The sequence below is a fragment of the Equus asinus genome, chromosome 25, assembly GCF_041296235.1.
Source record: "Equus asinus isolate D_3611 breed Donkey chromosome 25, EquAss-T2T_v2, whole genome shotgun sequence".
Taxonomy (NCBI): domain Eukaryota; kingdom Metazoa; phylum Chordata; class Mammalia; order Perissodactyla; family Equidae; genus Equus; species Equus asinus.
The window spans coordinates 47576923-47602934 of record NC_091814.1 but is presented as its reverse complement, the minus strand read 5'-3'; the positions used below and the strand labels follow the sequence as shown (position 1 = coordinate 47602934).

The 26012-nt window shown below is 35.1% G+C and overlaps 1 protein-coding gene across 7 annotated transcripts in view; it reads left to right on the top strand.

The window, feature by feature from the left end:
* The window catches only part of RABGAP1L (RAB GTPase activating protein 1 like), a 668256-nt gene that overhangs the window by 348829 nt on the left and 293415 nt on the right, over window positions 1–26012 (top strand). For all 7 annotated transcript variants that reach the window (XM_070498037.1, XM_070498036.1, XM_070498038.1 and 4 more), the window contains one exon: window positions 9866–9979. In XM_070498037.1, the coding sequence (XP_070354138.1) occupies window positions 9866–9979 (114 nt within the window). The remainder of the gene's footprint in view (window positions 1–9865; window positions 9980–26012) is intronic.

Genomic DNA, 26012 nt, shown 5'->3' with positions numbered 1-26012 from the left:
ATGTGCAATGATAGATCTGTTTGATAGTAGTTCTCAAATAAAAATGTGTGGACTTTCCTTATAACTGCATAGGTATTTGTTAAAAAATATAGGTTGCCTGGAAGTATTATAGAGATATTGGTAGATTAAGTCTAGGTGAGATCTGGGAATATGGGTTCTGAAATAGCTTCTCAGATGATTCTGATAATCAGTAAGGTTTGAAATCTACTTCAGTAAAGGTCCAGGAAGGAGAAGACAGATGGTAGTTGAAGTCACAGGAATGGATGGGATTTCCCAGGGAGAGCAAGGAGAGTGAGCAAAGAACAAGGCTACGAATGTAACACCATCAGATAAGGAGTAGGCAGAGGAGGAATCGGCAAAGAAGCTAAAAAGGAATATACTGTGTTAAGGAGCAGGAATATATATATATATATATATATATATAATCACATTTCTGATTCTATATAGAGGAAAAAAGTGTAGAAGAAAACCTTTAGGTTTCTACTCATGATTTGGCTTTATTCCAAAAAGGATTCATCAATTTTCAAATGTGCTCTACTACAAAAAGATTTCTTCTACTTCCAGAGAAATCTGTTGGAGAAAAAGAAATTGGCCCACTTGAACAGAGAAAAATAGACAAAGTAGAGTATCAGAAAAGAAAGTTGTAATATTAACCATAATTTGTAAGACAAAAAAAATGCCCTATTGTACGCTTACTAGATGGAGTTAGAATATTTAATTAATCAAAATCTTTATAATTGAAAACTAAAGCTATTATAGTGTCTCAGGAAAAAACCCTTCTGTTCTTAGCCCTTCCTACTTATTTTGGTATGTGGTGATGAGTGCATCTTCTAAATATAGGTAAGTAAAAACTTACGTTAATAGAAACGTGTGCTGTTAGAAAAGAGGAACTAAATGGCAGTTATATAACCTGACTTGATGTAAAAACTAATTACCTTTTTCAAAATTCATATCCCAGAATAACTTTATTGATCCTGTAGGATTTTAAAAATATACACATTATCGACATTTATTTAGGGATGCAGTTATTGTTCACTTATACTCACTCTCCTTTGAAGTTCCAGGTGACCCTTTATGGAAATAAATTATAGAATCATTTCAGTAGTTGTGTCATCTGCTTTTAACTTACTTTTAATCACTTCACTAATCACATATAGTTTTTGAGGTGCTCAGTGAACAGGTGGTCAAATGGTCAATAGTGGTCTAATATTTTAACCTTTCAAGTTCTACGTAAAAGGTGATTTTTTTTAAAAGTCATGTGAATTAACAAAGTCTTGGGGGACTTTTTTTGTGAATAATATTTTGTCAAAGATAGAGGAAAAGGTAGGCAATAATATCTTTGAATAGAGAAGATTTACTGGTGAGAATACCACAAGGAAATTTTCAAATTTGTTGATGGCTAACTTGTTAGAACATTACTTTCCTGGCATCAATGTGTGATAGTACATGTGGAGTATTGCCAGTTAGGGAAGTTCACTTGAGTCTTATTGTCCAGAGTTTTTGTAGGGGCTCATTCATGTACTGCACATGTGACTGACCTTTAGTCTCCAGCCTCTCCATGGATAGAACTAATACTGCATGGCCCAAAGCCTGATCATAAATCACATTGTTAGACTGCTGGTTGGCCAAGGCCCACATGCAAACAGTGACTCCTATCAAGGATGTCATTCCAGAAGCCTAGAGATCACTTCTGTAGGGGAGAGGAAGACTTTTCCTCTACCTAATGTGGGTTCGTCTGGCTGGAGAACGAATTAAATTCACATGAGACAGAATAGCAAGAGAAAATTAAACAAAGCTTTATGAGGAACCATGGCCCAGGGCCTCTCTTCCCGAAGGAAGAAAGGGCACCAGAGAAGTGGGGTGCACAGAGTGGTTATATACCCCCAAACAGGATATTTCACGTATGATTGAAATGTCCCTCCCACAATAGTCACAAGACTGCCCTGTTGGCACAGTGCTTGATGGACACAGCAGATAGTGGGTCTGCTATCTTGGTGGGCGTAGCAGGAAGCAAGTCTATTGTCTTGAGCTGGGTGGTCACAGATGAGCGCAGCAATCAGTTCCTAGCCTAAGGAAAGATGCTTAATCCTTAAAGAAATGCTAACGTTGGGAGGGGGAGGGAAGTCAGTTACAGGAGGTTACCATATAAGCACAATAAAATGCAAATTTAAGTCCCTGCCTTCCCCATTGATTAAGAGTTTCTAGAGATATCTTTACAGATGGAGAGTTCCTTTACAATGTAAATGTCTCTTACAATGGGTAAGTAAGTTCTACTTTTCAGTTTCTTTCCTGTCTGCAAAGTAACCAGCCTCAAATAATCATCATGCCAAAGAGACATATCTTGGGGTGGCCATTTCCGGGTCCTCACACTTCCTAGTAGCCAATGGTAAAGGCCAGCACTCTTTTGGGGTACGGTTAATTCTTTACTGCGCACCAGTTGTTTCAGATAGTAAAACTGGATGAGGCCAAACTGAAACAAGAATTGACAAAACTGTGACTACGAAGTCCATGGTAGGTGAAATGGCTCCTTCTTGTCCACAAAATTAAAGTGTCTTCATTCAAGGTTACCTTCCATATTCTAGATTCCAGCAAACTTGCCCCTTTCTGAATTCTCTTCTGTAGTCAATTAAAGTCCTATCTCCTGGACATGCCAAGTGCTTTCCTGCTCTGGAGGCTCTGCTCACGCTACACTTGCTGTCAGTGTGTTCTCCTGAGATCTTTCATTTGTGTCGAGCATGTCCTGTCTTCATTGCTCAGCCCAGTCCCCATCTCCTGTGCAAGGCCACTTGCACCGCTTGAATACTTGTGCAGTCTCTTCTGTACAGAATTCCTATAGCTAATATTGCCCATATCATTTATATGGCTGTTAGTGTATGTTTCCTTCTATTGATATTATATCTATATTTTGTCTTTACAAGTAGATTTTAACCTCTTGCAATTTAGGAGCATCATGGACTACATCCTGTGTCTTTTTGATCCCCTAGATCAAATGTCTTGTCCATGGCAGGTGTTAGATAAATGTTTGAGTAGTAAGCTTTCATATTGACATGTGTAATTAGGAGCATATTATTCAAACATGTGAATTAAAACATCTTGTAAAAATAATCTAAATTATACTTATAAATTCATGAGGTAGCCATGTTAATCCAGGAAAGTATTGGAGTCATTTTTGGCAATTCATTTTAGACATCTGCAAACATACAAGTCAGCAAAATGCTGGAAAGTGTCTACAGAAGTATTGCCATTCTGCTCCCACCTCAGGGCTTCTGCATGTTTTCCCCTCTGTCTGTTATGCTCTTTCTCTAAGTATTTGAACCCTCACTCAGAGAGGCAAAACCACCCAACTAAAACATCAGCCCTCTCCTCGCTATCTCTTTACCTTATTTTATTTTTTTCATAGTACTTTTCACTAATTAATGTTATATACTTGTTTTTTATGTCTTTTTCCCTTACCTCTAGAATATAAGCTCCACGGTGGAGGGACATTGTCTTGCTAACAGTTGTATCTTCTGCACCTAAAACAGTGCCTGGTTCTTAGTAGATACTCAGAGAAGTATTTGTTGAATACATGAATGGAATTAGAAGCGAATAGAAAGCTTAATTTTTTATGTACTTTCAATTTTTATGTCATTCAATTCAAGATGTAATTGAGCCCAAAGAGTTTCAAAGAGAAGCAGCTAAAGTGATTGAAGGTGTGGTAGAATGTTTTCTAAAGTTGTTGAAAGTTATTCAACCTGTAAAAATAATAACTAGGTATGTACATGGTCAAAATTAATAAAATTCTAAAATGTAATGATTAGGTGAAAATAGGCACGTTTATCGAGTGCTAGTTATCAGAGGCATTCTTTAAAGTTTTGTGGAAAAATGAAAGAATGTTATTTTTACACAATGGGTAGTAGATATGGAGCTCTTAAAATTTTTGTTTATTTCAAAAGGGTTTAAATGGCTGTTTTGATAAAAATCATAATTAACAATTAAAAATACAAAATTAGAAATATATCTAACTTTGGAAAATACCTGCATGGAGTTCAGTTATTGTGCTTCATTTTAAAAAGAGTTGCAGGGTTTTATCATTGGCTGTTGATATGAGTTTCCAAGATTGTCAAGTCCCCCAGTTGAACTTTTGTCTTAGGACAATGAGAGGTCAGCAATCCTGGGAATGAAGACATACCCAAATCTGGCCATAGATGCTTTTGATAGGTGTATTTGGAATGTAAAAGTAACCTCAGATATTTGTGGTAGAGAGTCATCCCCAGCTTTGACCCAGCATCTCTGGGAAATCCAAGCTGTGCTCATAGGCTGCAATGCTTCTTAGTCTTCTAGCCCCAAAGAAATGCTTTATTCTATTCAAATATTTCCCACTCCAGTCCCAGCACTTCCTTTAGGACCAAAGTATCAATTATGAATACTGACTGGTCTTATAAATACAGTTCCTCCTCTCCCTTCTCTTTCCCTTGCCCTTAGTTCTCATTGTTGCTACTCTCCCTGAAAAGATTTCTTCCCAGCTGAAGCCAGAATATAGCTAATATTTTTGACCTTTGTGTCAGGCTTTGATTTTGAGACATTTGGCAGCATGTGGGTACAATGCCTGGGAAGCAGCTTTCTCACAATATGATTTAGTTGATGTTTATTTCTTTGCTTCCATATTATTCTACTTATGATGAGACTTCCTCCTATATTCAAGGCATGAAGACTGGCAGTGATCCAACCTTTTTGTGATACTCTTTCTAGCTCATGATTTCAGTAGCACGTTTGAAACTAGAATGCACTTTTATATTTTCCCCTTTCATCTCTACCTCTTTGGATTTTTGGCAAACATCAAGGCAAATAAATCAGACCCACCACTGCAAACCCATCTGCTTTCAGGGACGCGTAAGGTGACCAGTTTGTGATGTTTTCCCATAGAGCTAGCTCCAGCGTAGAACTAAAGGAGGATCCCTGTGGAGTGAGAATAGAAGGCACGTTCTAAGGTCAGATCTTTTTAAAGCTCTGAATCATTTATCTGCTGACAGATTGTGGCTAGGCATGATCTGCAATGACATTTTTAATGACACCAACAAATTGGCATGGTACTTATAAAGTTGAAATGATTTCATAGTAGATGAAAAGTGAAAATGTAGTTATACTTTGGATTTGACAATAGGGATTAATAAGAAAAGATGCTGTCGTAGTTGTAAAAATGTAGGAAACCAAGGTACAGTCAGTGTTTTCATTTATCAGTACATTACTTTTACACTTCTTCTGGTGCCAAGGTCATATGTGAGAACAGTCTTCCTCACTAAAATACCTTTCCAGTTGTTGACAGCCCAGAAATTGTTTTATAAAAATAATAGGCTATGGTCATCCGAACCTGTCTTCCTAATGCTTGTTGACACATGAATTCTGTATTCATTTCTTTCTTACAACAAGCAAGTAAGTGATGATTCTCTTCGAATAGGAATTAAGATTACAAACATGTCAGGGTATATATATTATACTGGAAGAACAGTTTATGTAATACTCTTGATAGTGGCTGTAAATTGAATCCACTTAAAATGATCAAAGTTGATCTAGTTGGCCACAACTAGAAGGACCTGCAGCTAAGACATACAACTGTGTACAGGGGGGGTTTGGGGAGATAAAGCAGAAAAAAAAAAAAGAGATTGGCAACAGTTGTTAGCTCAGGTGCCAGTCCTTAAAAAAAAAAAAGGAAGATTGGCAACAGTGGTTAGCCCACGTGCCGATATTTAAAAAAAAAAGTTAATTGAGCTACTTATCATACCTCTTAGTTTGGTTTTAAACTGATTTTCAACAAGCTGAATTATATCCTCTTTTGGGCCATGGATTTTATCACACTAGAGATCAATGTCTTTTTTGAAGATGTTTATTAGTGTTGTGACTTAGTGGTTTGGAAATTAAAGAAAATCCTTGAAAGATAAAGTAAAAAGGAATTTAGTTTCCATGTGGTATTAGTGTGAGCGGTGTGTGTGGGGTTGAATAAAATTCAGCTTTTAAGACTTTCTTCCAAGCCTCTCTCTACTACTCCCTGTTTCTAGTCTGAGTCAGCTTTTGTGTGTGACCCAACCTCACCCCTCCTTTGGCTGATGGAAGATGATCTCAAGGACTTTGCCTACCAGTTACATTCTTGGTGGTGATGGTCCAGAAGGGAGGCATGCAATGGTGACAGTGGCATTTGTCCTCTCCATAACCATGACTTCAACCTCCTTCTAATCCTCACAAGCCAAGTTCTAAAGTAATGATTGAAATGGTAGTTGATCTGGCATGTTTAGCTGCTACTCTGCTTTGTCCTTCCTGTTCTCCTTCTGGGTATATTTTTGTACATCTTTCTTTATTGCATGGATATATGCAAAGCTGGGGCCAGAGTGTGTATCAATTGATAAAAACATCACTTTATTCAAATAATTGTTCACTTTTGTTTTTATTCATGGATTAAGAGAAACAAGGATAATTTAGGACATGTAAGATACGTGATTGGAAATTTGTGCATTAATACATCATCATGCTAAAAGCTCTAAGGGAATTGGTTTCATAATCATAATGTTAATGATATCCAAAGAAACATGGTGGTTTATTTTATTATTTAAAGTGCACAAATACAGAAGGATGTCTAAAATATATATTCACCAAAAAATTTAAACAGTTAAATGTGATTCTTAAGGAAAAGGGGAAATAATAATTAATTGTTATTTTTATTTATTTCTTTAATGACTGCTCAGTCTGTACTAGGCAGTGTGCCAAGCACTGTACACACGTTATTTTATTCTAAATGACATGAATTTGGTATTATCATCCCATTTTACAGATGAGGAAACTGAAGTTTAGTGAGATTAAGTAACTTGTCTGAGATCCTATAGGTATTAAGTGGAATAGCCAGAAATAGAACCAATGAGTTTGGCTCCAAAGCCACTAAACCACCATCCTGTCCTGAGTATCAGAATGCGAGATGGGAAGTACATTGTGGGTCAAGTTGTGAGTCTCTGGATATTGGTGAAGTAGCTGCCCATGAGGGAGTCAGTTTTTCTCTCTTCTCATTCTGAAGATAATTGGGAGGACTTGAGGAGACTATGGTTATGGGGACCTCCCAAGAAAATGACCCCATAACAGTTTTGGTTGTGCTATAAAATGTTTTTAGCTGTATAAAAAAAGGGTTTTCACATGCACCCTTTTAACTCCAGATATTTAGGTGGTGAATTATTTGACCTCTTTTTTGTATTTCTTCTCTGTTCATTTTATTTCTTGTAAAAATTGACAACTATGACTGGAATAAGTCTAAAAATAAAGAAATTAATATTGAAGAGAAAAATTGTTTTATTCTCCTTCTACAGAGTGTTAGGTTTTGTGACTCCCTGACTTAAATATTTGTTGAATGAATGGGTGAGTGAATTTGTGGGATTAGGTGTGGGTTCCTGAAATATGTACTGTTCCTATTCTCAACATTATTGGTAACTGGGAGGTGGTTAACTTTCACTTTCAATTTGAAAAAAGGATTATTCTCTCTAGTCTGTTACACCATTTCGTTAATATCAGTCTATTTATAAGAGTCTAGTGTACCTCTTGACCTTCACTTATATGAAAGGGATCAGTCAACAATGTAGCAAAATAGCTTATTTAGTCTATAAAGTGAAGTTCTAGAAATTACTCCCTTGGCCAACTGAAATTACTGTGCAAGAAGAAAACTCTAGAAACACACATGGAGAAAGCATTTAAAAGTAATCGTAGGAAGGGAAAGTTTAAGAAGTTTATGATTTTTATTTCATTTGATTTTTTGCCCCTTTAATTGTTAAAAACAAACAAGGAAGATTCAAGTATGCACAGAAAAAAAATACTCAGATTTATGCAGACTTACTTCCTAGAAATTTTTTATCAATTTCTCTTTTTCTGGATCAGACTGTTAGTGCCATTTCAACACAGCATGATGCCAAATGAGTAGGCAGTTTCTAGGGAATGTAGTCCAATGATCTCTCTCCCTTCACATCTTGAAAGATGCAAAAAGAGTTATCCTGAGAACCGCTCAGCACATGTTTGCTCCTGAAATAGCTCAGCAATGGCAGTAGTAGCATTTTTACTGGTCATCTTTTCAAATAGTTTGTAAGTGAAAACTATTACTATGTGGAAAGAGAACCCTTTTATTGGAGAAAACATGGGCAGTGAAAACTTTCTTCTACCTAGTACCAGATTCCCCTACTTAGACTCCATACCAGGTCAGATAAAACATGCGTGTCATAATATGTCTCTTTATGTAGTACCTTTATATTTACCTTGTTCTCTACCCTTTTCTCACCCAAAATTTTCTTTATCATTAGAAATTATATTTACCTTGATAAATATAAAGTTTCTATGTATTCCTTTACTTAAGTTATGGTAATTTTTTTAAAGTTCATTTTTATTCAGCTTTAGCATTCTATTCCTGTAAGCCATCAGAATTTCCTTTGGAGTGACTTGTAATATGTTTGGTGTTTGTTAGCAAATCTGGAACTTTTCAGTTTGTGTCCTTTCTCTACGTGATATAAGATCTAATTACCACTCAGCATGAAATAGCAGCTGAAATGAAAAAGGCAGCAAGAGAAGGCACTGGCTTAACTTAGAGCTAATCAACTACTTGCTTCTTATATACTGCTCAGCTAGAGATAGAAAGGAAAATAGCATTCATTAAAATAACTTACATATTACACATTTTTTTCCTTTCTTGATTTTAACGTAAAGAAGCAATTTGTTCAAATCTTTATGGAAGCAAAATATTAAGTAGTACTTTTATTTGCAATGCTAGTCATTGGTGTTTCCTCAAATTGTGCAAAATAGTTTCATCTTCAGGGTTGCTAGAAGCAGTCCCGTTCTATTTTCCTGACATTTAAATAGATAAACAACATTTATAGCACTAGAATAAAATCAAGTGAATGATTAATCATTTTTTATAAGGCTTAGAATTTTACTCAGTTTTGAGCTTTTGGCTCCTGAATCTATCTGAAAAAATTCTCTAGATTTATCTTTAAAGTATATATCATCAAAATGTGATAGTTTTGGGGCTTTTTATTTTCTAGAGTATGTGAGTTGGGTAATTAACCTATCAGGGGAGAAAGATTGATAATATTTTTACTTTTTAAATTACTGTGGTCTGAGTTTTCACTGATCAGATTGTCAAAAATTAAAAAGTTACATAATATGTGGTATTGCATGGGTGTGGAGAAACAATACCATGGTTTGGAATATTTGGAGTTGATGTATTGGTACAACAACTCTGGAGGGAAAGTACGATTATCAAAAATGGATATGCATATACCCTTTGACCTCAGAATTCAACCCCTAGAAACGTATACTTGAACATCTATGTTTGAAAATGTTCCTAGTGATATTATTTGTAATATAAATAGAAAAAAATTCAAAAAGATCATTAATAGGAGAATATTAAATAAATTATGATATATTAATATCCACATGTACCTCATTCTTTTTAATAGCTTCTCCTAAGGAGAATGAAATACATTTGCATGCATTGATAAAGAATGTTCTGTAAGTTATCCTATTACGTAAAAAGAGCAGATAGTTTGCTTCTATTTTTGCTTCAGAAAGCAAAGGATGGAGATGTGTGTATACAGCTTCCCTCCCTCTCTTCCTTCTCACATAAATATGCATTCACACATCCATTGGGGAATGGATGAAAGGATGCAAAAGAAACTATTGATAGTATTTATCTCTAGTGAATGGGATTATGGGCCTGGGTAGGGATGGAAGGCAAGGTTTTTTTTTTGGTGGGGGAGGCATACTTTTTTGTGCTGTTTGTATTGTTTTTTATCATATGTATATATTAATTTTCATAATTAAAAGAAATTTTAAATTAATGACCAAGTCTTTCTTTTTTCTTTTGTAGGACTCAGCCCAGGAGAGTGTTATTACTCGAGATATTCATCGTACATTTCCTGCACATGATTACTTTAAAGATACTAGAGGAGATGGCCAGGAGTCACTCTACAAGATCTGCAAGGTAGGGCCCTCCACCTCATTTTTTCTAATGTATTTACAAGGCTATATTTTAGGAACCCATCTTGAAAACTTTTAGATTTTTTTCTGTCTTCGTGTCTTATTTGTACTGTGCCATGTTCTCTGCTTTACATTTATGGTACCAGGTCCTCGGTACCGAGTCCTGAAGGTGACTTTTTGGCTGTGTGTTCTATGCCTTATCGTGAGGGAAGAGGCACCGTGTGGCCTCACTTTGGCTTTGCTGCTCACAGGAATGGAACAGAAGGTCCTTTCAGGCTACTAGAGTAAGGCTTGAAGGAGTCCCGATGACTCTGCCCTTTTGACAAGATAATGTGACAGTTGTCTCAATTTTTTGATGATAGGCTAGAGTCAGAAACAGTGTGGCACCAGTTTTTGAATTCTGGCTAGTTCTCTGATATTGTTGATGTACTTTGAGTGATGTTGCATCATACGTCCTTGTGCAGTTTTTATGTCCCATTTTGGAATTTTTCTTCTCCCTCATTATTAGGAGGCCTGGAAGAAAACTGTTTTCTGATTTTCAGTAAATATGCTCTGTTTAGGTATAAAAGATTCTGTCTCTGTTAGTGGAGAATAGCCATAGATTATTAATTTCTCAAGGTTATGTCAGAAATACACATTGACTTTTTAAATAATAATATATAGTTATCTTATATTGTCAATGCTACTTGAGGCCAAAGACTTAAAATTACGAAGTCCATTAAAAAGAGTTTTACCCTTTATTCTCAAACTTAAGATGCCCTACAAAATGTAGTGGGTGTGCTCAACATGGTCCTCACCTACAATTCCAGTAGAGATTGTTAATGAATAGTAAACTACACAAAAATCTTGTAATGATATGAAGAAAAAGCAAACACCATGGCTAATTTGGAAGTCAGATAATCAGTTCCTCAATAATCAAATTTAGCCTTTTGTTGAGTGGCAAAGATTAGCTAGTAGGTAGTCAGAAGTATACTCACGTATCAATGTCATTTTATATTTACTGTTTTTTTTAAAATGGCACTTGCTAAAAAGCCTTTGCCTGCATGTGCTAACCAAGCAGGACTGATGCTTAATTCTGCAAATGGCACAGCGTTCCTTAAAGTCCTTCTTGCGTGTTTGTGGTTTAGCCCTCTGCCCACCCCTATCTTGTCTTGTCTTTTTTTTCCTCTTTTCTTTTCTTTTCTCTTGATATAGCCATTTTGGAGGATTATAAATATACACACTGATCAGAAATCTATTTTTATGTGGATATATCATTCAGAGCTGAAGTGCATAAATAACTTAAAATCTGAGAGTGTACTCTCAGATACGTCATCTGGTTTTAAAATGCCAACAACCATTGAACACCATAAAAAATGTATAATATATTCATTATATGCTTGTAAGAAGAAAAAGTAATTATTAAAAACATTCCTACCAATTTTGAAATTCTGCAACCTAATTAGCTTCTGGCTTGTGTAAGGAAGATATCAAAATTTATGTTTCTAAATTTATTCAGAAGGGTCTGGCTTATGGTATATGAAACAATGTTTTTCCTCTGGCATTCAGTATATTTTTAGCCAATCAGTGACTTTTCCCTCAATTTTTCTCTGATTGTTACTAGATACTCTTTTCACATAACTAAAACAGCTGGTTCCATGTGCTTGCAGCCTCTGACTTACAATTTTGTTCCATTGTAGTAAAAACAGTATTTGGTATTATGTAGTATTTAGAGGAGAAATATATGAAACTTTAGTGGACATAAAGATAAAAGTTAAATAATTAGTACATTTAAGTAGTTGATACCCCTTGCTTTGATATTGCAGATAATAATCCAACCTTGAGTTCATTAGAAAATGTTTATAGTACCTTCACACAGCTTGTGTAGCCATTTTAGATGATCAAAGTACATTTTGTAATGTAATTAGACAATTTTAAAGTACTTTTTGAGTAAAGAATATTATAAAAATGTAGCTCTAAGATACCTTATAATTTCTGACTAGCTTATATTGCACTAAATTTTGTGAAAATGTGGACAACCAAAGAATCATATTAAAAACATTTCAAAATTCAAGATGGTAAATAAAAGTTGCTAAGGCTTGTAATATTGTACTAAAATACATATTACCTACACATAATTTCACAACAGTCTTTGATAGTGGAGGAGAGCAGAGATGACTATATCAGAAAATGTTGGAGAACCCAAAATTTGCTGGAGTTCTACCGTGTGGACCATGTGGTTTATAATTAACACAATTCCTTCTCGTCTTGATCTACTGCTATTTAGTAGTGGAGCGCTTGTGCAGGGAAACCTCAGGGAGTGGTGGTAACTCACAAATACGATAGCATACTTATGAGTAATTTAGAATTGAATATTATTCTCAAGTTTATGCACCCACTTTCCTTTGCTTTTGTATTCAATTTAAGCTATAGTTCTTCATTTTATGACCTTTGTTCTGTGTCCTCAAAAGCTACTATGTGTGACTTTTAAGGCCACTAAGTCTGGTGTACCTATTTTATCATTTTTATTTCTGGAATAATATCCAATATCATACCTCACCCTCTCAGCAATATACCTTTGGGTTTCCAATTTGGATACCTTGCACAAAACTGAATAAACATTCATCATACCATGATCTTAAATCAGCCGCTTTGTTTTATAATCTGTAATAGGGACAGTTTTACTTCTTCTTTACCAATTCTTATTCTTTTTTTTTTCTTTATCTTGTTCTTGTCTTACTGAACTGACCAGAACCTCCATTACTAGTGTTAAAGTGGAGCAATGATAGTAAGACATCCTTGTCTTGCTCCTGGTTGTAAAAGAAATGCATCTAATGATTTACAGTTAAGAATCCTATATCTTATTCACATCAACAATCACTTATAGACCTTTGTTTTTATACAACGCCTTCCATATGTTATAATAATTTCAAATTTACATAGTACTTTTACTTATTATTTCCTCATTTATTTTTGACAACTCCTCATTAGTGGAGCCTATACTATAAAGACAATATGCTGTGCTCTTAAATTGAGACAGAAATTTTTAAGAGATTTTCCATTACGCTAAGTGTAGAAATCAACTGTAGTTTCAAGGTTACAAGAGTCTGACTTTGTAGTTGAAAAGTTTTCTGTGGCTCTGGTGAAATGAGAAATTATCTGAGCTGTCAGATTAGAGGGAACTCTGTTAAAAACTTGCTGTCATGTTTTAATAGCCCTGTCAATTTCAGTTTTTGCCTCTTAATATCTTTTTCAGAGTAGGAGGAAATCAAAATGGTTCAAAGATTCTTCTGTTGTTATAAATTTATATGTGGAAGTTGAACTGAAAGTATAATAGAATTCGGAAGATTCTGAAAATGAAAAGATTTAGGCTCCCCTCCCTTCCGCCCACTCTTCCCAATTCCTCCTTCCTGTGTCTTTTCTATTAGCTCAATAACATACTTTAAAATAATGTTTTTGAAAGGAGGAAAAATATACTACCACCTCACGTCCTTGGAATCTGATTGGCCCCGGAGTGTAGGCTCTTCGGTGTGGAATGATAGGTGTTGCTGGATCAAAATGCACCCAAAAGATTTAGTTAGAGCAGTGCTGTGGGGGAATCAGGTAGCCCTTGGAGAATCAGGCGGTCTTTTCTGTTCTTTGTGTGCCTCCTCTCTCTCCCTTGAGTTTCTGGCATGCTTCTTTGAAGTACAGCAGCCTTCTAAGTTAGATCCAAACAGGGGGCTGCTGAGGAAGAAATCTTTTGAACCCCTATGGCACTCTGCTTTGCCAGCACCTCCTAGTGAGCAGTGAATTAAGTGGTTTCAGAAGATCTGGGGGGGTGACAGAGTGTTCTCATACAATTTAGTTTCCGTAAGGAATAATTCTTTCAGGCCATACAGGAAGGCTTGAAGAACCTTCCTGATACCCAGATGATGATCAACATAATCACAACAGTAATACTGGAACCTTTTGGAGCACTGTGGTTTAGAAAGCACTTCTGTACATGTTGTTGTTTGATGCTCGTAGATACTCCATAGGGCAGGTAGAATTTCCTGCATTTTTTAGGTGAAGGCCAAAGAACTTAAATTATTGGCCTAAAATTATGCAGCCACTAAATGGTGCAGACTTACTTGGATCCAGATATGTTAGTTTAAAATTCTGTAGTATTTCTACAATACTGTTACGATTGTATGTGTGTAATGAGGAAGAAAAATTGTGATTTATTAAATACCTTCTGTGTACCAGAAACTATGCTAGGCACTTTTACACACATCACATTGTGTAGTTTTGACAATTATCCTGGAAATAATACTGTTCTTATGCTTAGGCTAACAAATTCTTAGGAAGTTTGAGCATTTACCTATATTACACAGATAAGGAATTATGAAACTGGTATTCCTTTCTAGGCCGGTCTGTCTAACTGCTGAGTCTATGTTCTTTGTACTATGGTGGCTTTTCTCAGTGTTAGAGGGGCAGTATTTAAACAGCAAGTGAATCTTATCATCATCATCATCAGAAGTGAAATCCAGAGGGCTAGAAAATACTTTTCTGTTAAGCTAAAAACTAAAATGCAAAGAAGAAAATGACTGTATATGCTTATACATATAAATGTCTTATTAAAAAGTAATAATAATAAAGAGAAGATCAGGGACATCAGGGGTGTCATTTCCAGTGTACTTGGAGTTACTTCATCTCCTAGTCAAGGTAAATGTTTTAATTATTTTTTTTCTGGTGGCCAGTACAAGATTACTCAGACGATAAACTGAGGATGTGCTTTGGGGCACCACAAAAGAAAAATGAGTTCATCTTTAATGATTTCATCTAGAATTTTATTATCTAAAATTCTAGAAAGGAGTTATATTAATGTCAGCATACATGTAAGTTTTGATTGCTTTTTTAAAGATTATTTGAACTACATATGTAGTTCGTAATCTCTTTAGAGCTTAGGGCCTTTGAAGTTTTAATAAGACCCTAGGGACTTCTAATAATAATAAATAGTAATTGGATATCACACCTACAAAGTATGGCTTTTTCTTGTAGCTGATTGTAAGAAGAAGTCTTCATTTCCACCCCCCCCCAGTTTTATTGAAAAATAATTAGTATACATCACTGTTTAAGTTTAAGGTCTACAACATGATGATTTGATTTACATACATTGTGAAATGTTACCAAAATAGGTTTAACTAACATCCATCATCTCATATAGATAACAATAAAAACATTTTTTGCTTTCTGATGAGAACTCTTAGGATTACTCTCTTAGCAATATTCCTATATATTATGCAGCAGTGTTGACTATGTTCGTCATGTCCTGTGTTACATTTCTAGTGCTTATTGATCTTATAACTGGAAGTTTGTACCTTTTGACCACCTTCCTCCAATTCCTCCTCCCTCTACCCCCAACCTCTGGTAACCACAAATCTGATTTCTATTAGGTTTATCCATGTTTTTGTATAAGGGAGAAGTTTATTATTTTTGTCACTGCATAATATTCCACAGTATGACTATTCCCCAATATAATATCCATTGCTACTCTTGGTGGGCATTTGGGTTATTTTCAGTTACTAATAATGCTGGTATGTATACTCGTGTATTAATAATGTTTTGGTGCACACATGTATGCATTTTTGTTAGGTATATACTAGGAATGGAATTTCTGGGTCAAAATGTATGAACACATTCACCTTCAGTAGATATTGCCGAACAGGTTTTTGAAGTTTTACCATTTACATTCCAGCCAGCAGTGTATAAATATTCCAGTTGCTCTATATTTTCACCAACCCTTGGTAAACTTTTAAATTTTAAACATCTTGGTGGATGTGTAGTGGCATCTCATTGTGGTTTCATATGCTTTTCCCTTTTGACTACTGAGGATGAGCACCTTTTCACATGCTTATTGTCTATTAGAATATCCTCTGTCATGACAAATCTGTTTGTCTTTTGCTCATTTTCACAATGGGGTTTTCACTTATTGTTTTGTATGAAATTTTTCTATGTCTTGGGTACAAGTCCTTTTTTAGATATATGTATTGCAAATATTTTTTCTATGGCTTGCTTATTTCACTCTATTAATGGTATCTTTTGAGGAGCAGAAGCTGTTAAGTTTTACTTAAAGAGACCCAATTTATTAATCTTTTCTTTTATGGTTAGTTTTATGTCCTGTTTAAGACATATTTGCCTAGCCCAAAGTCATGAAAATATTCTTTGATGTAATCTAGAAATTTTATTCTTTCGCTTTTTACACTAAGGATTATGATTCATCTACAATTGATTTTTGTATGAGGTAGAAGTCAAGCTTCATTTTCTTTCCATGTGTATCTCTAGTTGATCCAGCAATATTTTTAAACAACCATTCTTTCCTCACTGTATTGCTATAGCATGCTTATTGTGAATTAGATCCATGTACATAGATGTGGGTCTGTATCTGCACCATTCTTTTTTTTTTTAAGTTCTGGCTTATTTTTTTAATTGAATATATCTGACATATAACTTTGTGTAAATTTAAAGTGTACATTGTGTTAATTTGATACATTTAAATATTGCAATATAATTGCCATTGTAGTGTTGTTTAACATCTCCATCACATAATTATCGTATCTTTTTAATAGTTCAGATAATTGTTTTAGTCTCTTAGCAGGTTTGTTGATTGTAGTACAATATTGTTGTCTATATTTATTATACTGTGCATTAGCTCTCTATGGCTTATTTACTACTGGTTGAAAGTTTGTACCCTTAAAGAACATCAGTATTATCCTCCAACCCCTCATGCTCTGATAACCACCATTTCACTCTGTTTTTTGTGAATTTGACTTTTTTAGATTTCACATATAAGTGATATCATATGGTACTTGTTTTACTCTGTCTGACTTATCTCACTTAGCATAATGTGCTCAAGGTCCATCCATGATGTTGCTAATGGCAGGATATCCTCCTTTGTCATGGCTGAATAATATTCCATTGTATATATACACCACATCTTTTTTATCCGTTCATCCATCAATGGGCATTTAGGTTGTTTCTGTATTTTGGCTATTGTGAATAATGCTGCAATAAACATGGAAGTGCATATATCTCATTGAAATCCTGTAATTTCTGGACCATTCCATTTCATTGATCTACAGTCATGTACCACATAATGACATTTTAGGCAATGATGGACCACATATACAGCAGTGGTCCTGTAAGATAGGTACCATATAGCCTAGGTATGTAATAAGCTCTATACCATCTAGGTTTGTTTAAGTACGCTCTTAATGATATTTGCAAAATGATGAATTGCCTAATGACGCATTTCTCAGATTATATCCCCCTCATTAAGTGACATGACTGTAGTTATCCATCTTTGTACCAATATCGTTCTATTATACTTACAGTAGCTTTACAATAAGTCAATATAATACAATACAACTGTTAGCATTGGGCCTACAACTTTGTTCTCCTTCAAAATTGTTTTTACTATCTTGCCCTTTTGTAGTTTCATATTTTAGAATCAGCTTGGCAGTTTTTGAGGAAAAAAAATGCCTTTGAGAATTTTGATTGGTATCGCAGTGAATTGATAGTTTATCAATTTTGTTAATTTTTTCAAAGAGCCAACTTTGGGCTTACTTGATTTTATCTATTATATGTTTGCTTTCTATTTCATTGATATCTGCTCTTATTTTTATTTCATTTACTCCATTTTAAGTTTAATTTGCTGGTTTTTTTAACTCCTTAAGATGCTTAAATCAGTGATTTTTTTAGCGTTTCTGCTGTTCTAATAGGTGCATCAAAGACTACAAATTGTGGGCCAGCCGGTGGTGCAGCGGTTAAGTGTACACGTCCTGCTTCGGCAGCCCGGGGTTTGCGGGTTCGGATCCCGGGTGCAGACATGGCACCGCGTGGCAAGCCATGCTGTGGCAGGCATCCCATATATAAAGTAGACGAAGATGGGCACCGATGTTAGCTCAGGGCCAGTCTTCCCTCAGCAAAAAGAGGAGGACTGGCAGTAGATGTTAGCTCAGGGCTAATCTTCCTCCAAAAAAAAGAAGACTACAAATTGCTCCTAAATGCTTTCGATGCATCTTTACAAAGTTTGTTTGTTTTTCTGTCTTAAAGCTCTGACTTTTATAATCAACATAATTAAGGTTAAATTTACATACAATAAACTGTATCCATTTTATGCATATAGTTTTATAAATGTTGACAAATGTATACACCTATGTAACCATAATCAAATTACACCAGAATCAAGATACTAAACATACATCAAACTAAAAAGCTTCTGCACAGCAAAGGAAACCATCAACAAAATGGAAAGGCAACCTACTGAAAGGGAGAAAATACTTGTAAATCATATATCTGATAAGGGGTTATCCTCCAAAATATTTAAAGAATGTGTACAACTCAGTAACAAAGAAATCCGATTAAAAAATGGGCTGAAGATCTGAATAGACATTTTTCCAAAGAAGACATACAGATGGCCAACAGGTGCATGAAAAGATGCTCAGCATCACTAATTATCAGGAGAATGCAAATGAAAACCACAATGAGATATCACCTCACACTTGTTAGTATGGCTGTTATCAAAAAGACAAGAAATAACAAGTGTTGGTGAAGATGTGGAGAAAAGGGAACACTTGTGCACTGTTCGTGGGAATGTAAATTGGCACAGCCAATGGAATGAAGAATGAAGCTTCCTCAAAAGTTACAAATAGAACTATTGTATGATCCAGCAATTCCTCTCTGGAATCTGAAGGAAATGAAAACACTAACTTAAAAAGGTATCTGCACCCCCATTTTCATTGCAGCATTATTTGCAATAGCCAAGATGTGGAAACAACCTAAGTGTCCATGAGTGGATGAATAGATAAAGAAAATGTGGTACATACAAGGGATATTATTCTGCCATAAGAGAATGAAACCTTGTCAATCTTGCCATCCATGTGACAAATTTGGGTACATTATCCTAAGTGAAATAAGGCAGAGGAAGACAAATACCATATGATCTCACTTATATGTGGGATCTAAAAACAAAACTAAACAAAACAAAGCAAGCTCAGAGATAGAGAGAACAGATTGATAGTTGCTAGGAGCAGGGGTTGGGTGAAACGGGTGAAGCAGTCAAACGGTACAAACTTCCATTTATAAAATTAATAAGTCATGGGGATATGATGTATAGCATGATAATTATAGTTCATAATACTGAATTGCGCATTTGAAAGTTGCTAAGAAAGTAAATCTTAAAAGTTCTTATCACAAGAAAAAGTTTTTGTAACTATGTATGGTGACAGATGTTAAATAGACTTATTGTGGTGATCGTTTTGCAATGTATACAAATATTGAGTTGTTATGTTGTACATATGAAACTAATATAACATTATATGTCAATTATACCTTAATAAAAAGAAATAAACAAAATGCTTCCACTTCCAGAAAAAAAAAGAGAAACAAACAAACAAAGAAATGATAGATGTTCTAAAGGGGAATGTAAAAAAAAGATGAGAAAATGCTTTTCGTGTATTTTTGATTTGGGTTTTTGATACCTCAGTATAGGAGAACCAGAGGAACGCTGGTATTCTTTATTGTTTTCTTATTATGTAAATCAAATAGATTTTCTTTTCGAATAAAATTCTATGTTAAAACAAGATACAAAACATTTATATCACCTCAAAAAGTTCCCTAATGCTCCTTTGCAGTCAATCCCCCCACCCGTTCCTGACCACAGGCAACCACTTATGTTCTTTCTGCCATTATAGATTATTTTATAGAATTTAATATAAATGGATCATACATTATGTACTTTCGGCTTCTCTCATGCAGCACACTGCTTTTGAGATTCATCTATGTAGTTGAGTGTTTCAGTAGTCCTTTGTTTTGTATTGCTGAGTATTGCATTGTAATGTCACAAACTTGGATGTCATATTTCATTACCATTTAGTTAAAATATTTCTAATTTCCATGGAGATTTCTTTGACCTATCACATTTGGTGACTTCTGAGTTATTTTTTGGTATTGATTTCTAGCTTACTTTCATTGTAGTCAAAGAACATCCTCGTTATGATTTCAAAACTTCTTAAATTTGTTGAGACTTGCTTTATGACCTGAATATGCTCTATGGTGTTGATTAGATAAACTTTGTAATCATGCTCTTCTAATCTTCCTTATAGCTGCTGGTTTTTGTGTGTTTTTTTTCCTGTTCTATCAGTTAGTGATGAAATTGTGCTACAATTCCCAACTATGATTTTGGACTTGTCTGTTTTTCTTTTTAGTTCTGTCAAATTTTGCTCTATGTATTTTGAGGCCACGTTATTAAGTGCATACAAATTTAATATTATTATGTCTTTGTGTCACATTAACCTTATTATCATTATAAAATGCCTTTCTTATTGCTGGTGTGTACTTTGATATAACTGTGGCCACATTAGCTTTATTTTGCATTGTATAACTTTTAGTATCTTTTTACTTTCAGTTGAGTCCGTATATTTAAGGTGTGTCTCTTTAAGCATCTTATAATTGAGTTTTGTCTTTTTAAATAGCCCTACAATCTTTTCTTTTTATTGGGGTACTGAGTATATTTACATTTAACGAACTTACCGACATATTTGATTTTAAATTTTTTATCTTACTATTTGTGCTCTATATGTCTCATCTGTTATTTGGCTTTTTTGTTTTTCCATTTTCCACTTTCCACTTTAAGTATTAGTTACACAGTTTTTATACTTTGAGTGGTTACCCTAGAGATCACAACATGCATTTGTGGCTTATTAGGATCTATCTTAGATGAGTACTTTGATCACTTCCTGGAGAATGCAAGAACTTACATCTCTTTATGGAGTTACATACATCACTATTCTGCTTGTTGTCCTATTATTGTCGTGTATTTAATTCTGAATCAACACTCCCCCCAGTAGACACATGGGATATTATTTTTTTTGTTTTAGACCATCAGTACTCATTTAGACTTTATGTGTTTCTGTTTATCTGTTCTTACATAGAACACTATTTATCTGTTCTTGTGCTCTTCATTTCTTCCTGCATTGCTTGCTTCCATCTGGGATCATTTCCTTCTTCTTGAAGAACTGTCTTTAACATTTAGTGAAAGTCTGCTGGTGAAAATTCTTTCATTTTTTATTTGTCTGAGAGCCCCATCATTTTGTCTTTATTTTGAAAAGATATATGTATTTGGTATAAAGTTCGAGATTGGCAGGATTTTTGCCTATTGTATTAAAGTTGTTATCTTAGGGCCGGCCCAGTGGTGCAGCAGTTAAGTTTGCACGTTCTGCTTCAGTGGCCTGGGGTTTGCAGGTTCAGATCCCAGGTGTGGACGTGGCACTGCTTGGCAAGCCGTGCTATTTCAGGCGTCCCACATATAAAGTAGAGGAAGATGGGCATGGATGTTAGCTCAGGGCCAGTCTTCCTCAGCAAAAAGAGGAAGATTGGCCACAGATGTTAGCTCAGGGCTAATCTTCCTCAAAAAAAACCCAAAAATAAAACAAGCAAACAAAAAAGATGTTATTCTATTGTCTTCAGGCTTCCATCATTTCTCTTGAAAGATGGCTGTCTCAATTTGATCATGGTTTCTCTAAAGGTAATTCATCTTTTTTTTTTTTTACTTGTTTTTTTTTAATTTAATTATTTTATTGAGGTCATATTGGCTTATAACATTGTGTAGTTTCAGGTGTACATCATTATTATTATTATAAAGTGTATATTACTTTCTGTATAGGCTTCATTGTGTTCAGCACCAGTAGTCTAGTTTTTATCCGTCACCATACGTATGTGCTCCTTTACCCCTTTCACCCTGCCACCCAATGCATCTTTTTTCTCTGCTTTAAAAATTTTTTATTGATCTTTGATTTTTAACAGTTTCTTCTATGATGTACCCTAGATGTGGTTTTCATTATATTTGTACTGCTTATTGTTTATTATTGAATCTGTGGCTTGGCATAGTTTGTCACTTTCCCAAAATTCTCAGCCAGTATCTTTCCATATATTGTTTGCCTCTGTCTTGTATTCTGGACCTCCAAGTACTCATATTTTAATATGTCCCTTATGTCTTACCCTATCTTAAAAATTTCCATTCTTTTTGTGTATTTCTTATCTGGATATTTTTTAGTAATCCTCTCTCCAATCTATTGAATTCTTAACTTTGGTCATTTTATTTTTCAGTTCTAGAATGTCCATTTGGTTCTTTGAAAAAATAGATTCCACTTCCTTTGTGAAATTATTTTTTTCTTTTGTTTTCTTGAACAGATTAGTCATAATTATTTTAAAGTCCAAGTCTGATAAAGTCTAATATCTGATAACCTATTAATATATTCCTATTGTCTCTTGTTTCTTGATTTTATTCACTCATGTTTTCTTTTATGCTTGGTTGTTTTTAATAGAATCCTGGATCTTATGTATGAAAAATTATAAGGGCTTTGGATGGTCTTATTTTACTCCAGAGCAGATTCAGTGTTCCTCTGGTGGGAAGATGCAGTATGGTGGATCCCTTTCACCCAGTTTTGGCTATTTCTTGCCTTGAGGGTGAGTCCCTTCCAGGATCTCAACTAAAAGCCTGAGGTATTTACTAGGGACCTTCCCTTTTGGTGGGCCTACACTTTAATTTATGTGTCCTTGACACTATGAAACCACTGAAATCTCTACTTAGTTATTTTGATATTCTTGCAGGCCACTTTTTCCAAAATTTCCCTTTCTATGAGATATTATTTAGTCCCCATGAGGAAATATGCAAGATCAAATTTTCACAATGTTTTCCTCAAACTTTTCAGTAGACAAGTTGTTGGTTAATAGTTTCAGATTTTCTGGAGGAAAGGGGAAATTTTCATTGATTCTCTTGCTTACAGTGGGATAAAGAGGGTACCAGCTTAGCATACTGATAAATCCTAATCTCTCAGAGTAAGAATTTAATTATTTTCCTCCCTTTAAATCACTCATTTCACATTTTTCCATTTTAGAAAAATTGTCTAATTCTGCTTCATTGCCAAGGACAATTATGTTTATAGCCATTTAGAATTGCAAGTGCATGCTCACACATATACATATACATGTAAAGAAATCTTAGCAACCCAAAATTGAAAAGGGGTGTGTGTGTGTGTATTTGGGGTTAACTTTGTGCTTAGCTTTTGCTTATAATATTTCAAAAATATTTTCTACATTTGTTAATATCACTAAAGTCATACATGAGGAATTATTTTGGGGTTGTATTTTTTTAGTTCTCTTAAATATATAATATTAATAGGATAGTCTTTCTATGAGTCAGAGCTCAACTGAGAAGATATGATGTTGTTTTAAATACAAATTTTTCTTCTGAAACTGTTAACAATAAAAAGGTCAGGTTTGTGAAACTGGAGTCCTGGAAAGAGAATGAGTGATTTGTAATGCTGTTGAGAGTCTCTGAAGAGATTTTAAAAATTTCTTTATGTGCTTGGTCCCATAAGAGCTTTTCTTGAATTAGCTTTATAGTTTCTGTGGAACCTGTAGTCTTTCAACGGAAAGGCTAATTGAAGCCATCACACTATTACTAGAATAAAGAAGAAAAAGGGTGGGATTATGAGGATGATAAAAACTCATAAAATTAGAATACAGGGGTTAGTGTGTATCCTAAGGGTTTGATTGTAGTCACTATTTTTAGAAAACAACGTTACTCTTTGAGGAAGAGAATAAAAGTGATATTACTTTTTAAAATAGAAAAGGAAAAACAAAATTAACCTGCAAAGACATAGCAAAAGGAACCCTCAAATAAAATGCTACTCATGATGCTTCCTGAATTTATGATTTTTCTCAAAATAGAGATCTATTTCTACACTAGATTCAAATGCCTTAAATATCCTTAACAATAAACTCTCAGTTCTTCCTGAGTGGATTAATTATAGAATTATGGGGACTTATTTCCTCTTTACTGATTGTTATACAGTTGGCAGTGTCTTTATAACTTTGAAGCCTTGAAGCCTTTTCCTTAACCAGACCTTTTCCTGCATTTTTTAAAGACCTAGGAAGAGTGTGAATCTAAATTGCTCTCCTCCTCCTTCCCATCTGTTCAAATCTTACTTGCCCACCTCTCTTGTGAAGCTTGTCCTACCCACTTCTACCCACAGTGATTTACAGATTAAAGATACTCTATAAAATTTAGATTATTATAATGAATTATGTTTTGAACATTATCTGATTAAGTCTTTCCTGCAGTGTGTTCAGTCTCTAAGGGAAGAGGCTATCTCTGACAGTTTTTTTCTTTGTTTCAGAGAGTAGAGTGCAGTATCAGTTACCTGGTGTCAGTATAATTAACTCTATGGTCTTGACTTGATGAAACTGACTGTGTTAATCCAGATCCCCTAAGAAGCCTGTCACCAAGACAGGATTAAATGTGTAAGAAATGTATTAGGGGAAATGCATGTAAGAGAAAATAGGGAGGATGCTGGGAGAGTCATTGGACCACAATGTTAGTCCAACCCCAAGAGAAGAAGGAAGGTTAGGTGGAAGTGTCTTAGACTGTAGTGCACTTTTCTGAGGAAAGTTTGGCAAGGCAAATGGGAATCCTCAGCCAGAGTTGCCTGTGAGGTCCCACTTCTTCCAGAAGCTGATCTGCTTTAGTATTCTTGCTGTGGTAAGTTTCCCAGTTTTTGCCAAGAGGTTGTGTGTGTGTATTTGGGCATGCCTTCATTACTCAGTCAGCCAGTTGATAACTCTGTCTTGCATTCACTTCCTGTTTGTGTAGCTCCTTAAGGTCAGCTTGAGGTAAGAGCTTAGAGTCTTCTCAGGCCTTTCCTGAACATGCACAAAGCCTTGGGCATCTGTCCAGCCTTACACATGTTTGTAGTCCTCTAGATTCTCAGAAATATATCTGAGTCTTTCAAAGCCCTGATAGACATCTCATTCCTCAGCTTTTCCTTTTAAGCCTTTTGGTTAGTCTATATTGTCTGCTCTAACTTTTATCCACCACCTCAGGCAGTCACAAAATTAAACAATTGCCTGTAATTATTTTTGACAAATGCCCCTGGGGAAAAAGCCTTTTCACGTTGAGTGAGCTTTGCAAGTGGAGTGTTCGGGAACCACTAGACAGGTCAAATAATGATAATTCTCTGGGAATGATTCTTTGCAGGAGCTCTAGCCTCATTTTGCTCCCTCTGATGGTTACTAGGCTGTTTGTTTTCACTGCAGATGCAGGCTGTTAGTTTTCAAGGTCATCACAGAGATGCAGAGCAGGGAGTGGAACTACGGCAAGTTAAAAATGCCACAACGTTTCCTATTCTTACAGAGATTAAGTTATTTTTCTGGAATAATGTTCCTCAGGCTGCTGCAAACCTTTGGTCAATTTCTGGAGCTCTAAAAAAGTTGATTAATAACAATTTTTGCCATTTTTCCTGATGTTATGGAGGAGCACATTTTCAGAGTTCCTTACTCTGCCTTTTTTGTTGATGTCACTGTTCATATTTTTTTACATCTGTTTGTATATGTTGAAAAGCAAAGATCCGTAGGAATACTTCAAATTCTAATCCAACTCCCTTCTCCGACAATGAAAAATCTAGCTCCCATTATCCTTAATATATTTATCCATTTGATCAACATCCCTGTGTGTAACCAATCTCCCATTGCTGCTGCCACTCCTTTCTTGCGCAAATCCCTCCTTACCATGGTCAGGCTGTGATACCCTATGCCAGAATGTTGCCCTGCACGTATTTCTCCTTCTCCTGTCAGGCACTGATTTCCTATTCTTGGCCACCCACTTCCCCAGATGGATGGCCTTGCCATCCTGATTAGGGTTTGATACCCCATACCAGGCCACCTTTCTGTGTCATGTCTGTCTTTCTCTGCTTCATGGCTTCAGGAAGGGAATGGGAAGCTTAATGACTTTTTGAAGATGAATTTCATTATCCTTTCTGTCCATGAGTTTTACTTGTGAGAGTTTGTAAAGATGTCTTAGACTTAAATTGGAATATCAGGCTTCAATGAGTTTTAAAAAAAGGTATAACTTATGTCTCTAAACAAATTGTTAGAGGTTTTTTTTTTAGCATTTGTAGAAAACTGATCATTCTCAAGAAGTCAGTGACCCTAAGAATCAATAAGAATTTTAGTAATGAGTAAGATCCCCTCCAGAC